The following is a 15,832-nucleotide window of genomic DNA, read 5'->3' as shown; positions in this document are numbered from 1 at the left end:
GAATAAAGAAGTTATTCATGGACCTATTTGAACACATTATAAAGCATTAGTAAAATTTTAGGAAACTACGAAGGATGGCTTTTTATTTCTTTTTTAATAGATGGCACTGTATCTCTTCCTGGGAACTGATTATAAATACATTTCCTCTAGTTTATCAGTATACCATGAGTATCAATCTCATTCTACTAATTTTTCATTCTCTATATTTTTCTTTTTCTCTTGTTTGCTTCCCTGTTGAAGGCTGAGTATGAGTTTATCAGCTCTGGTCTCTACCTAGTTGTGTTATTGCACTTGTGCGAACAAAGCTTTTCTGATATGATGGGAAATACAAATGAACCAAGCACACGTGTCCGAGTAAGTAATATTGGAGTTGGGGTGATGGGAGGGTGCGATGCTGCAAGTGTTTGCTTTGGAAAGCACATTGTTTTATATGTTCACATTCTATTTTCTTTGGGGAGCTCTTATATTAAAGTGTATCTTAAAAATAAAGATATTGTAGATTTAATAGAAATTGCTGTTTCCTTACTTCTGTATCAAACAGCTTAATTTTTTCATAAAGCTATTTTTAGAGAAGTAATTTTCTAGCTCTTGAAGGTAATTGGAATATATTTCAGTGAGAAACAGGGATGGAATTGAAAACACCTAGGGGAAATGCTCTTTTTAATTGGGGAGGGAAAATCCAACTCATTATTACAACTTTGAAACCTGACATTGAAATTGAACTCCAAAATCCGAAAGAGTATGGGAAATTAACTTCAATTTCATTTGTTACTGTCCCATAAAAGATTACCAGTGTGCTAATTTTTAAGCATTCATATTACAAACTACTGAAGATATGGACCATTGTGTGTTTACTCTGTTCACTCTTACCTTAATGTAACACTTGAGCTAGCTGTCTTTTAGGTGCTCATAAGTAATCTTACCTCAGTGTACTATAGGGAATTTATACTCTGCTGCCTTGCCCATTTTGTGTGGCAGGGGCTAGGGTCTACATCTTATTACTCTAGCATTGTGAACAAACACTTCATATCTTGTAATGTGTTCACAAAGATATACTTCAAACTATTTTTTAAAACGTTCACTCTGATGATAAAAATAGAGCCAAGTTTCTGGTGGGATGTAATGTTTCTGTTTTATTTTGAAAATTATCAAATAACCAATACATATACTGCTTCTTAATTGGTTAAAAAAGCATTTTTCTGTAATCATGTGAACATTATTCCTGTGAGCCTTTTGGACATTATCATTGAGAGAAAAAAGAATGAGCAACCAAGAGCATTCAGAACTTGAGCAAAGATCTCTTGACTTCTAAGGACTTAAGAAATCATAGAACCTAAGTTTAGTAAATGCCATAAAATTATTTCTTAAAAGGTGACTTATCTTTTCAAAATGAATAAACCTTATATAATGCATATAATAAGATCTGTTGGATTCATGCCTTTGTAAAAAGATACAGACAAATTATATTAAAGTGGAAGTCTTTACTGAATTAAAATACTTCTGGAGCTATCAAATTTAGGCAGGAAAATATTGATTATTGTTCCTATTCTGTTGTTTTGTTTTGTTTTTAATTGACCACTAAAAGTGAATTCATTTGTGTCCAAATTGTAACGGTTTTAACTTTTTTTCTCCATAATTTTTGAGGTGTTGTATTTATGCAAGAAGACAGAATGCCATTGGATAAAATTATTTTATTGTATCTGTTTTCAGTTTCTACATGATTCATGATTTCTGCATGACCATTTATATAATGATTATATACCAATTAAAAGATAATATCCTAAGCTTGTAATTTTTGATGTGGGGGTAAAAAGACCCCTATTTAAAGGCTTAAAATGGTGTTTGACTTTTTTAAGTAGAAATGAATCTCCTATACTGATTCTCTTTTTAGATCCATTTGCAACATTTAAACTACTATATTTCTTTCTGCATTGTTTCTAGTTTATTAACCTTGCAAGAACTCTTCAGGCACATATGGAAGATCTCGAAAGTAGGTGGAATTTCCCCTTCCCAGACTTGTTAAATTTACTTTTGCAAATTAAACCCACAGAGCAAAACCTACCTGTATATTCTTTCTGCCAAATTAGAGCTTCATTTATAGGCCTAATAATAACAAAATAATTGATTTGGGAAGATGGGTTGGGCAACTGACAGGTTTTTTAAAGCATGTTTTTTTTTTTAATTCTATTAATTTTAAGGTACAAAAGGATGTATTTTAAGTATTTTATTTTAAATAAAATTTTACTTTTGAACACCTTAATTTTAAAACTTTTAATCAAAAAGAAAACGTTTACTGGTCAAACCACACTTCTAAATCTGTTAGATTTGTGTGTGTGTGTCTATGAAATTTGACTTGTTATTCAACTTTGTTAGATCGTTAAAGGTTTTCCCTGGGTTTGTTTACAGTTCTAGGAAAATAGGGGTGAAAGATTCCTAATTCTGAGTCTATAACAGAAGCCATAGTTTTTTTTTTGCTCCTTGTTCAGGTCCTCATGGACCTTTAATAGGCAGCCAGCTCCGCCAGCAGCTCCAATCTCTTAAGATCACGTTCCAGCATTAGGACTTCTGCCTGGGCTCCTATGTGAAGGCACTTAATGCCCAAATCTTTACAGGCATCTGCACAGCTTAACCTCAAAGTCCTACAACCTCCAGGGTGCTTCGTATCAGGTGGGCACAGACATTGGTGGCTCTGAAACAGTTCCTGGGAATCCAAGATTACCCTACCTATTGTACTTTTTCACCCAAAGCAACTGGCTCCCCAAGATCAGATTCCATTACACTCTTTGAAGTGTTTTAAAATATGTATTCTCCACTTGATTATCTTCTATACATCTTCAAAACACTTGGAGTATTATCTGTAGTGTGAATAACATTTTTACCTTTAGGGAAAGCTCAGCGTCCTTTGAAGTAAAGTTTGAGAAGGACTTGGTCTTCATGGGAACCTTTTAATGCCTTGAATATTCTAAGACATGGATTTTTGTCATTAAGTCTGTACTGTTTTTAAGTTTTGAGAGGATTAGAGGTACAACCAGATAATGCATTTTCACATTTCATTATGTGTGAATGGTATATAAAGGAGCAAGTAGTATATAAAATGGGAATTCATTTGGTATATTTTTTCTTTTATAGCTTCTTAGTTCGGATCCCTTGTGTAGTCTAACACAGAGATCTCTTTTTTGGTCAATTATAATTTATACTTTGCCAGATGTGATGATAGTAATTTGTTTCACTGTATATTTTCCCCAGATTGCTTGTTTTGTTTTTTAAACTAACATTCTCATTTAGAATTTAGTTTCCTAAACATAGCAGTGTCTACTCCCAACATATGAGAAAGATGGAGGTAAAATATACCCAAACTCAGCTGTGAGTGAAAGATGTGAGTGCTGCAAGCTTACTCCTAAGTACCAGAGTACTTAGATTCTTACCTGATTAGTACTTAGAATATTACCCTGAATTTTCTTCTCCGGTGGAGTTAATCAAATAGAAAACATGAGAAGTTCCCTGAAAAGCTGTTTTATTTTTTAGTTTGATATTTCTCCATGATACAGCATAAAACTTAACCATAGGATTTACTCATTCATGAGCTAAGTATATGCTTGATACCATTTATTAAAAATGGACTTAAGATTTCTGCAAGATAAATAGACTGAAATGTGGAAACTTAGTTTCATCCATACACGTAGCATAATTTTTTTGTTGATTCCATTTGTTGGGTGCTCTTAAATATTGGGTCCAGTATTAATACAAGAAGAGTATACATTTAGCCTTTCTGCCCTTGATAATAGGGGAAATGCTGGTTGGGTGTTTATTTTAGTGAACTTCCATTTTCCTCAACACCTAGAACAGTTTATAGAATACATAGTTTTTTACTTATGTCTTTCCTATAGACATTCTAGGATGTGTATTTTAAACTTCTGAGCTACTTTAATAATAAATTGATGTCAGAAATATGCAAAAATGATGTTTCTGACAATGTGGAAGCATAAGAGTAATCTCAACAAAAGATTTTTATTGAGTCCAATTATTTTAACTTAGGCTGTGTCTATATAAAGCTTTTTTGACTAAATAGAGCTTTTCTTGGCATTGTATAGACATAGCTTTTGACGTAAATTGCAAGAACACCCATAACCTCTTCTGTGTACATTTTTTTTCATTCTCATCGGATGCATCAAACATGCAGCAGTAATAAACCAGATTCTACTCAGGTGTGTGAGAGCACTTGCCTCAAGTTCATCTTCTCTCTGGTGTCTGTATCATTAGCTGCTGTGAACACAGATTGATCTCCGCTTCCTAGAGGACGTTTCTTGAAGCACATTTTTAAGCATTTTCATATTTATAAAAACTAACCTAACAGGAAGATGTTGGGGGTGGGAGCATTGTGGATCGCATCACCCACAGTCAAACCACCCTAACCCTGTCATAACTTAGCATTTTGACCAAACAGTATACTAAATTGGGATTTTTATTTTACTTGTACAAGTCATTGCTATTCTGGCTTCATGTTTACACTTCCATTCTCATCCCCCTTAAAATCATTCTTGATCATCCTGTTTTCTTTCCACAGCTTCAGAGGATGATTCCGAAGAAGATGGAGACCATAACAGAACATTTGATATTGCCTAACTTCATATAAGACAAATGGATGATCTGTGAACAAGTGTTTATTAAAACTGGCAATTAAGTATGAATTAATTCTGTGGGGGAATGCCTATTGAATACATTGACTATATGTGTGTGTGTGTGTGTGTGTATACACACACAACAAGTATATATATTCATTCTCAAGTATTGCTGAATTAAAATTCTGCTGGACCTTTTAACATGGCCAGTGAATCTGTTTATAAACTGGTAATCAAAAAGTATTTTTCTTTTAGGTGAGTGGGAAAGTGTTACCCTTGTTTTAGATATCTAAGCAATGCTGATGACTCTTTTTTGTGTTCTGATTACTGCAGTCATATCTACGAAAAAAGGTTCATGTTTTAGTCTCTTGCTAGTGAAAAAAGTGGGACAAAATATGCTTTTGAAATAAAAATGGCAAATGGCACCTAATTATTTTTCCTTTCAAAATGCCTTACGTTGCAGTCTCATTTTCATAATTATTTGCTTCCAGTGTTTCTAAAAAATCAACTGGGGAGTAAGTTATGAAAGCATATATATTAGGTTTCCAAATTTAATATGAATTATAAATTCACTTAGCAATAAAATCTAATTTTTAAAAAATATATAAGTATAAAATGTATAAATGATGGATAAAGTTTTGTATTAATTTGCAAAATGCAGATTATATTTGATAGGCCATAGTATGTAGATATTCCTTTTAGGAATATTACAGCTGTAAAATATATCAGAATTGCCCGTCAAATGCTATTTGGGAAAAAAATTATTGCAATCTCAAGTTAACAGAATATTTTTAATCCCACATTTAAAGTTTAAAACACTGGTTTTCAATGTGTTTTTTAGTGTTGTCACTGCTTTATAGATAAATATGATATAAATAACCTGTTTGGATCCTGGTCGTTTTTAACTGTTCCTTGGTAATTCTGAGCATTTATTTAGTGACTTAATATTTTTCACGACTTTTGGAGAACAGATGAACATTACCTATTCACCATGAATAGATCTACACTGTGGTCATGAGTTGTGTATACTTTCATAACACTGTATATTTCCTCTGTCAACAGCCTTAGCATACACTTTTAAACACCTTCAGGTGGTTTCAGATTAAATAAAGTCTTATGTTACAGCAACGAACTACATTTTCAGAACCTAAGTAGAAACCATGTAATTTCTCAAATGTGAATCAACAGTTTGCCCACACGTAGTTTGTTGGTCTTAATGTAAAAACTTTGGCTGGAAATAAAGTGCATACTGATTGATTTACTTTATAGTTTGAAATGTTTCCTTTTAAATTGGTGCTCAGAGTAGACTTCAAACATTAGAGCCAAGAACTTTATTAAATAAAATCCTGTTTCATATAAAAATATATAACTTTCTAAAACATTTGCTCAACTCACAGGTTACCTTTGCATTCATTGCCTTAAAGAAAAAATACAAAATTTAAGGATGCCAGTTTCAGTATCTATTGTCCAGGTCTTTAGGGATGCTTTGAGTTTGAAACATTGACACTTTTAATAGAACTCAGCATGCAAATTAAGTATCTTCTGCTTAACCCACAAAACTTTTTATTTAAATAGTAGAAAACATTCCATTGGCGTGCAGTTTATAGTGTTGTTATATGAAATGCTTAATGACAGATACACAGTGGCTTGAGCTTTATAGTATTCTCATAGTGCCTTAGTACCACTTACTGTTTCATATTTCAGTATTGTATAAGCTTCCAATACCCTGTAAGTATGAATTAGAGGGAATAAGGAAAGTCTTTTCACTGGTTGTTACTTTTAAACCCTAAACAAATAGAGACCATATGTAGAATGCAAATTCCTAGGAAAATGAAGTTGTAATACTGTTCTCTCTAGATACTTGCCAAACCTAAGAATTTATATTGTCCTTATTAGCTAGAACCAAGATGTTCAAAAAAGAAATTTATACATTTTGAATGTAAACAAGAACTTTATGTTATTCTTAATGTTAAAAATAAATACAGATTTGACCGATCCAGTTAGCTGTTGACCACCAAATAGATACAAGGGCTGGTTACAGATGTTCTGATACATGAAGAAAATTAAGATTTACTACTTCACTACCAGGGACCTCTAAGAACTTACTTGAAAGATGAAATCAAATGTGGAAAATTAAATCAAGTTAAAGCAGCCATTTTGGAAGAGCTATCACTGGGTAGAAGTTATCAAAATGAACAGAAGAAAATTAGTTGTATGGGAGTTAAGTGGAAGGGGAGATTTTACAGCAGCATTGTCCGATAAAACTTTGTGATAATGGAAATGTTCTATAATTTGTTTTGCTCAACATGGTAGCTACTAACGACACGTGTTTTGAGCATTTGAAGTGTGCCTCATGCAACTAGGGAACTGAACGTAAAGTTATATTTAATTTTAATTTATTTAAATAACCACATGTAGCTTGTGGCTACCATATTGGACATTGTAGAAATTTGACTATTAGAGAAAATTTTAAGGAAGAGTTAGGATCATGCCTAGTTCTTAAAGGACTGGTAGAACTTGAATAGAAAAAGGAAGGAATTCCAGTCTGTTCACTATTTGTACCACTCAGCCTATCAATAATAAAATAGACAGTATCCAAGATCTCAGAAGTTTAAAGCGCTTACAGATTGTCATTGTTTTGTGGACTACAGCTAGTGTAACATCTGCTCATTTAGTACCACATAGCCACACTGCATAGTCCTGTTATCACTTCGTAGTTTTTCCTGTGTCAGTAAACAATAGTGCCATCAGTTGTGATGAAGGATGTTGTTCATAGTGCCAGTGTAAACAGATGGCACAAGCTGGGGCTTTGTTGCCATTGGTCAAGCATGAGAGAGAGTGTATCTTCCCTTAAGTATTCCCCATAACTGATGGCATGTGGGTTAGGGAGAGAGATGACTTCTTTGAGCTTCCAAGTTTCTAAATAGAGTAAATCTAATTTTATGTGAACTCTGCATATTCTTTATCTTTTATTTTTAAGCCGTAAAGGATAAGGAAAATCATTCTTGCTTCAGAGCTTTCATTTTCATTTTTTACCCCCAAAATGATTTTCACCTTTGTCTTAAAATGTACATTCACTGAAAACTTTGAGCATCACCACTACAGTAGTACGTAGTGTTTTTCTAGAGTTTTTGCTTACATAGTTTTCATGTCATTGAATGGCTAGTTCATCAGTAGTTGGAGAGCATGAGATACCTTAGATAGGAACAGATCTGGTGGTAGGAGAAAAATCCTTAAAGGGGCTCTATGGTAAAAGTGTTAGCCTCACTGCCAGCCTCCTCCACACCTTCCTGGTATAGCTGTAATCTTACTGTTTCAAAAAATCTATAAAATTTTGTTGAAGTTCTAACCATTTGTGATCAATGCTAAATACTATTTCTGCTCCAAAGTGATTTCTAAAGTAATGAAATTGTAAAATTACGTGGAATATGGGCTCCTTAAAATCTACAATATTTTCTACATCTAACTCAAAAAGGAAGATAAAAAATATTAGAGGAATTATCTGCCATAGTAAATAGCATGTGGATCTATTTAATAGTCTTTTATTTCCCGTATCTTGTTTATTAATAAAGGAGCAAGACCTAGAAACTGTAAAGACCTGGTGATTGTAAAACTACAGTGGTAGGGAGAGTTTTGGTTTTGTTTTTGTTTTAATTCAACTATAACCCATGGTGGTTCAATTAAATGGGAAGGAAGATAGAGCAGTAGACTGGGTTATTTTTATCTGCTTTACTACTTTGGGCTTTATTTAAACTGTTTCAAGTGAAAGGTGCATTTAGGGAAGTGGTTAAAACTACTAAATTATGATTATTTTTTAAAAGTTCTTATAAGAACCTAAAGATCAATTTTTGTCACAGCGATTACATGAGAATAATGAACGTTACTGGAATAAGGAAATAAACCATAAAAACTAATTTTCATTGCCAAGTTTTACATTAAAATCCTGCACAGGAATCACTGTCAAAGTATTTGACGCCTTAATCTGAGATTTCCAAAATCTTAGTCAAATTGAACAGCATACTCGTTTTCTTCTGCAACTACCAAAACACAGTCGTCATTATAAGGTGATTGGGGTGCAGTTGAAAAAACTGTGGTGAAACCAGAATCCAAGTTTCTTTTGTACAGGAACCAAATGATTGCTCCCAAAACTGTCAAAATTACTGTGCTAGCAATCACCAAAGCTGATATTAAAATGTGGTTATCTGAAAAGGAAAAGACAGAAAAAAAAATATATATATATGTATATATATATGGAAATCAGTTACTGGTATTGCACTTGGGGGAGCACAAATATAGTTTCATCATGTACATATTTGCCTAAAATTAAGGATCTTCCCACATTGATAAAATAAATTACACATTTATTATGCTTCTTAGCTTGAATAACTGTCATTCAAGATTTCAACCAAGGTTTACAATTTGCCACTCTACTTTGAGATCCTAAAATGGAAATCACCCACACTCAGGGTATACTACAGTTCTGTTTGTCTCCCTTGGGTTTTACTTTATATTTACTGCTCTTTTCAAGACTAGTTGTCTTTAGAGGTTTGTTTACATTAATGAGGCTTATTGGTTCATCTGGTGTTTGGCATTTTTTTTTTTTAATTTTTTTTTCTTAAGATTTTATTTATTTGCGAGAGAGACAATGAGAGACAGAGAACATGAGAGGGAGGAGGGTCAGAGGGAGAAGCAGACTCTCTGCTGAGCAGGGAGCCTGATGTGGGACTCGATCCCGGGACTCCAGGATCATGACCTGAGCCGAAGGCAGTCGCTTAACCAACTGAGCCACCCAGGTGCCCCTGGTGTTTGGCATTTAAAATTTGTTCCACTGAAAAAACCAGGAATGGCAATAAAAGTATCCTCCACCCCCCCCTTTTTTAACATTTTTTATTTGAGAGAGCGTGAGTTGAGGGAGGGGCAGAGGGAGAAGCAGACTCCCCACTGAGCAGGAGATACAGGGCTCCATCCCAGGACCCTGAGATCATGACCTGAGCCATCCAGGTGCCTTTTTTTTTTTTTTTTTTTTTTAATTCAAGTATCTATGTGTGTATTCCTTAGTTATGTTCAACCTTAACAGTTCTTGGCTATTCAAAACCCTTGTAATCTTTCAGTAAGTCAGTCCAGGGAAATTAACTCAGTTTAGGAGTTAGGAGGAGGTAAATGCTTTGGGGGCAAGGTATTTGTATTACATTTAGTAGCACCCAAAAGTATGTCCAAAAAATCTCAAATTATTTTCTCTTTATAGATGTATTTTTACATTATGGTTATTTGAATGTACCTATATCCTCCTTTAAGCTATGCTTTTAAAATGATAAAATGTAAAGATTAGCAAAGAAAATTGGCCAAAAGTTACTTGTTAAAGTGAGAGAGAACCATTGATATTTTTAAAATACTGACAGGCTTCTTTAAAAAAATAACACAGGAGGAGTTGGGTAAATGTGTGGCAGCTGAATTCTCTCCTTTTTGGTCCTAAAATAAAAGTGTGTAGTAGTCACAATTTGTTAAGGTGTGGGTTGTATTCTTATTGGAGACCCTCAGATAAAAAAATGTGTATCAAGACAGCGGGGCACATTGTAGTTAAACATTTATGAAATACGTATTTTTTTTTTAAATATTTTATTTATTTGACAGAGACACAGCGAGAGAGGGAACACAAGCAGGGGGAGCGGGAGAGGGAGAAGCAGGCTCTCCATGGAGCAGGGAGCCTGATGTGGGGCACGATCCCAGGACCCTGGGATCATGACCTGAGCCGAAGGCAGACGCTTAACGACTGAGCCACCCAGGTGCCCCATGAAATACGTATTTCTTGAATTCAGAGCCCACTCTGGATCAAATGTTGCCAGATCTTTCAGCTATTCCTAATAGGGTTCTGAGAACCACATAGACCTACCAACTCTTTTCTACACATTTTCATCTGCATATATCCTCCCCCACCCCCGTATACATGTGCATAGCTTAAAATTCAGAGTTCTACAAGATATGTAACAAAAAATCCTGTGCTCCTTCTGCCCTACTACTCACTCACCCTGCATTCCCATTCCTGGTAACTTCTGTTATTTGCCTCCATGTTTAAAATAACATGCTTACACGGCTTTTCTTGATTCAGTTTTTTAATGTCAAATACACATAACAAAATATACCGTCTTAACCATTTTAAGTTGACAGTTCTATAGCATTAATTCACATTGTGCTGTGTCACCATTTATCCATAGAACTCTTCATCTTTCAAACCCGAGACACTATATATTAAACAAGAATGCCCCATTCTTCCCGCCCCTCCCATCAGCCAGCATTTTACCTTGTGTCTATAAGGTCGACTACTCCAGGTACTTCATATAATTGGAATGAAATCGTATTTGTCCTTTTGTGACCAGCTTATTTCACTTAGCAACTAATTTCTTCCAAGTTTGTGCATGTTGCAGGACGTGTCCGAATTGCCTTTTTTAAGGCTAAATAATGTTATATAGCCATGTTTTGCTTATCCATTCATCTGTTGATGGACACTTGGGTTGGCAACTTCCACCCATGGCTATCGTGACTAATGCTGCTCTGAATGTGAGCATACACATGTCTGATACCTCTTTTCACTTCTTTCGGGTATATACCCAGAAGTGGAGGTCCTGGATCGTAGGTATTTCTATTTTTAGTTTTTTGAGAAGCTACCATACTGTTGTCTACCATTTTACATTCTTACCCAGTAATGCACAAGTGTTCCACTTCTCCTTATCTTTGTCATCACTTGTTTTCTGTTTTCTTGTTTTTGTACATAGCCAACCTAATGGCTATGAAGTGGTGCCTTCCTTGATTTATTTTTTTAAGTAAGCTCTACACCCAGCGTGCTTGAACTCACTACCCCAAGGATCAAGAGCCCCATAATTGGGCAACTGAGCCAGCCAGGTGCTCCTTTGCTCTTTTTGATTTTTTTTTTTTTTTTTTTTAAGATTTTACTTATTTATTTGACAGAGACACAGCAAGAGAGGGAACACAAGCAGGGGGAGTGGGAGAGGGAGAAGCAGGGTTCCTGCGGAGCGGGGAGCTCGATGCAGGGCTCGATCCCAGGACCCTGGGATCATGACCTGAGCCGAAGGCAGCCGCTTAACGACTGAGCCACCCAGGTGCCCCTTTTTGATTTTTTTTTAATATTTATTCCTATGGAAGAGTGAGAACATGATTCTGCAATATCTACATGAACTCTCAAACACTCCTTTCCTCCTCTTCCATCATAGTTCTAGCAAGCCCTAAACAGAGAAAAAATATCCACGATACATATGACAACTCATATCTAGAATTAAAAAAAAAAAAAAAAAAAACTACCAATCGGGAAGGCAATCCAATTAGAAATAAGGACAAAAAACCTGAAGAGCCATATCACAAAAGAACACATTGAAATGGTTAATAAGTGTGTTAAAGTACTTAACATTATTCATCAGGGAAATGAAAATTAAAATGACAGATTGCTACATGTAACATCTGAATGGCTAAAATCAGGTTGACTTTCATGGAATGGATGTGTAGAGTGAATAGAACTTGCATACACTGACAGGAATGTGACAGTTCAACCACTGAAAAATTATGTGATGGTTCTAATAAAAGCTAAACATATTAGCTATCCTATGACTTTGCAATTCTACTCTTTGGAATGTACTCCAGGAGAGTGACAAAATAGATCCAACTGAGAATGTTCACAAGCAGCTCTTACCATAGTAGTACCAAACTAGAAATGACCCAAATATACATAACTAGAGATTGGACAAATTGTGATGTATTTATAAAATACTATGCAACAGTAAAATAGGTACAACATATACCCAACATGGGTGAATCTTAAAAAACTGAAAGAAGCCAGTAGAATTACATTTATGTTAACAACAAGCAACTCTAAACTATGGCGATAGAACTCAATAGTGGTTAACTAGGATAGATGGTGGTAGGAGCTACATTTATTGGGAAAGGGCATGAGGGAAATTTTTAATATAACAGAAATGTACTGTATCTTGATTTGAGAGAGAGATAGCCAGGTGTATACAGAGGCAACCATCAAACTATACGCTTAAGATCTGTGCAACTTACACCTCAAAGAGATTAAATGGGGCGCCTGGGTGGCTTGGTTAAGTGTCCAACTCTTGATTTTGGCTCAGGTCATGATCTCAGTTGTCAGACTCCACGCTGTGGAGCCCTGTGTCTGACTCCACGCTGACCATGGAGCCTGTTAAGATTCTCTACCTCTCCCTCTTCGTCTGCCCCTCCCCCCCCCCACACGCACACACGATCTCTTAAAAAAAATAGATTAAAAATTATACAACCAATTGGCAAAAATCCACAAGTTTTGTAACCCTTTGTTTCTGGGAATGCAAAATGGTGCAGTTCCTCTTACTATTAGTATCGATCCAAGCTCTATATCCACTTTCAACCCATTTACAGGGAATCTAATCTTTAGATAACAAGTATTTGTGCAAGGCAGATTCATTCATTGCAGCACTGTAATAGCACGTTTGGAAACAAGCTAAGAAGGATCTGGGGCTGGTTAAATAACTGTATATCCATACAGTGAAAGAGTATTCAGTTGTAAAGAAGAAGTCCAATCTATAGGTAATGATACAGAGATATCTAAAATATATTAGTGAATAAAAGGGGCAAAATAAGTCCCATATCTCAGTTTGCTTATTTTGGCAAAAAGAAATAAGACATTCATTTAAAGAAGAAACTGAACGGGTGCCCATTAAGGATAAAGGTAGAACAGGGTAGATGGGGGCAAGTTGGGAGACAGATTTTTAGTGTTTGCCTCATTATAATTTTGCTTTTTGAGCCATGTTAATATATTACCTGTTCTTTAAAAAGGATTTAGTAAACCCTTAAGACAGATGCTTCATGAATTACAACTATGAGGTCAAATTTTTTAAATGAAAGATTGCAGAGTGACTGCCTACAAAAACAATGGAATTCAATGGGAAATATTTTTTGGTGTTTATAAAATTCGTAACCTGCAGTTATATTTAGAATGTCAAGTCTTATTCCTAAACTAAGAGACCCTTCTAAATTCTTACAAAAGTTGTTCTACTTTATGTTATACAATTAATTTTTAAGGGGTCTTTAATATTTTAACATTTGAATCTTAATATTACTTGTGGGAAGAATTTTAACAAAAGACTCACCTGATAAATATTTCTTTTCATATGGGACTAAAAGAAAAAAGAAAATTAAAATTAAAATTCAAGTATGTTTATTCTAAGTTTGCCTTTAAACACTTTCAGAATAGTTAAAAATGAACCCCTTATTTAACAGCTTAATATTATCCATATTTCTATTGCTTGGTCAATTGTGTTTTCCATTTTGAACAAAGGTTTTTTTTGTTTGTTTTTTTAAAGAAGATATAGAGGTCTAAAGAAATGCATTAGCTTGGTTGGTGGAAAAGTATTAGGTAACTCAAGAAAAAGTGATGAGGTGAAGAAAACAGAATTTTGGTAGAAAAGTATAGAAAACGAAGCTAGTAAAATTGAAGTGTACACCTGTGATCTTATTAGTATGGATTCACTATTTCTGATGTTTCAAAGTTACAGTTTAAAAATTTGGTTTATAATAATGGTGCCCTGAGACTTCATACATGAAAAGAACCAACTTTTTAAAATCCAATAAATACTGGAAGTTGAATTCTACTACCATAAAACTATGAGAAACTTAGTATAGTCACTATAAACTGTAGTTAAGAACCCTGCTGAGGCAAAAAAAAAAAAAAAAAAGTAAAATGTAAAGGGAAAAACAGCTTTGGTTTACAGTAGAAGTAGAAGGGGGTAAATCCTAAAGAGGCGAAATGGGGAAATGGCCAATGTGTCTCAGGCATCCTGAAATCATATTTTGAAATTTTAAGTGTTTTTAATGGGAAAACAATTCTAAAACTTAGAACAAACTTTGATGTTTAATAATAACATCAAAATACTGTGGGACACAATAATTATATTCATTAGAAAGCATTCTGATGAGGAGGAGGGGATGGCCGGAGCCTGGGAGTGGTAGGTGTGTGGAGGGGCAGGGGCCAGGTTCAGAGCTCAGCCCTTGGGAAAAAGGAAAAAAGAAAAGCATTCTGAGAGGTCAGAAGAAAAATTACACTTTAATCCAGAATGAATTATAAACTACAATGCGGTTTTTCTTCATTTGTCTAAACAAAAGATGTTAGTTAGTACTTGTACAGGGTCAAATTCTTTGTAGTAAACATTAGAATTTTGGAAGTCAAAGTATTCTTCATTTCTGTTTAATCAAATCAAATGCAAGGGAACTGAGGATTCCTTCAAACAACAGAAGAAATTTTTAACTTCTTGTAGGCTCTTAAGTATAAGATAGGATAAAAGTATGCCTGGTTCACATAAGCTTGGTCCTACCTCTGAAATGTAAGAGAATTACATTTGACTTCTGAGAGACTTGCCAGCAAACCATCCTAATATGTTCTGAAATCTTTCTTACTCCCTCTAATTTATTGAGGCATAACTGTCTCAGAGAATATTATTTTAAAACCAGCCCTACTTTCCCCACCCCTCTAGGAATGGAAAAAAGTCCTCAGTTATACTTACTAGCTGATTTACAAAGGGTTCCTTCCATAGAAGAAATCTCACAATCTCCTTTTTTCCATTCACCTGTCTTGGTGTGCAAAAAGGCACAAGTGTCGACCAGATCCTCACCATCCTCTTGGTCTGTCCACTTATCAAATGTCATATTTGACTGATCAAGCCACTTGAAACGTGCATCTGTCAGTTAAGAATATTTTCATCAGTAGGACAGTTTTAAACCGTTAGAGCCATAGAAAAGGGTCTAGGATTAAAGATGGGAAGTTACTAAGGTATGTCTGGTCAAAACTTTTCATCATGGGATTTAAATTAGGAGGAAGAATATATCTTGTGTACAAGCACATCAAAGGTATTGGTTCAAGGAGCGCCTGGGTGGCTCAGTCCGTTAAGCATCTGCCTTCGCTTCGGGTCATGATCTCAGGGTCCTGGGGTGGAGATCCAAGTCGGGCTCCCTCCTCAACAGAGAGTCAGCCTCTCCCTCTCTCCCTACCCCTCCACCCCTCCACCCCACTTTTGCTGTCACTCTTCCTCTCTCTCTCTCTCGCTTTCTCTCAAATAAAATCTTTTTTTAAAAAAGGTATTGGTTGAAGAAGGTTCTATGGATGGGGTGCCTGGGTGGCTCAGTTGGTTAAGCATCTGATTGTTGATTTCAGCTCA

The 15,832-nt window shown here is 35.0% G+C and overlaps 2 protein-coding genes across 8 annotated transcripts in view; one reads left to right on the top strand and one right to left on the bottom strand.

Moving 5' to 3' along the window:
- Positions 1-5,880, top strand: part of MARCHF7 (membrane associated ring-CH-type finger 7) — a 52,080-nt gene extending 46,200 nt beyond the window's left edge. For 2 of the 7 annotated variants that reach the window (XR_004679694.1, XM_035007943.1), the window contains exons 7-9: positions 241-354; positions 1,942-1,990; positions 4,565-5,880. Coding sequence is in view for 5 of the 7 variants with exons in the window: in XM_035007943.1 (XP_034863834.1) it covers positions 241-354; positions 1,942-1,990; positions 4,565-4,623 (222 nt within the window). In the remaining 2 variants the exon portion in view is untranslated. The other 5 variants (XM_035007942.1, XM_035007941.1, XR_004679693.1 and 2 more) reach the window with 4 other exon arrangements.
- Positions 5,881-6,550: 670 nt separating this feature from the next.
- LOC118012409 (lymphocyte antigen 75) overlaps positions 6,551-15,832 on the bottom strand; it is a 130,371-nt gene continuing 121,089 nt past the window's right edge. Inside the window, exons 37-39 of the mRNA XM_035007940.1 lie at positions 15,182-15,355; positions 13,772-13,798; positions 6,551-8,821 (exon numbers count right to left, since the gene is read on the bottom strand). Of these exons, the coding sequence (XP_034863831.1) occupies positions 8,619-8,821; positions 13,772-13,798; positions 15,182-15,355 (404 nt within the window). The 3' untranslated portion in view covers positions 6,551-8,618. The remainder of the gene's footprint in view (positions 8,822-13,771; positions 13,799-15,181; positions 15,356-15,832) is intronic.

Source organism: Mirounga leonina, unplaced genomic scaffold (genome assembly GCF_011800145.1).
Source record: "Mirounga leonina isolate KUSES-001 unplaced genomic scaffold, KU_Mleo_1.0 Mir_151, whole genome shotgun sequence".
In the NCBI taxonomy this organism is placed as follows: domain Eukaryota; kingdom Metazoa; phylum Chordata; class Mammalia; order Carnivora; family Phocidae; genus Mirounga; species Mirounga leonina.
Note: the sequence above shows the minus strand (reverse complement) of the source record. Positions and strands in the feature narration are given on the sequence as shown.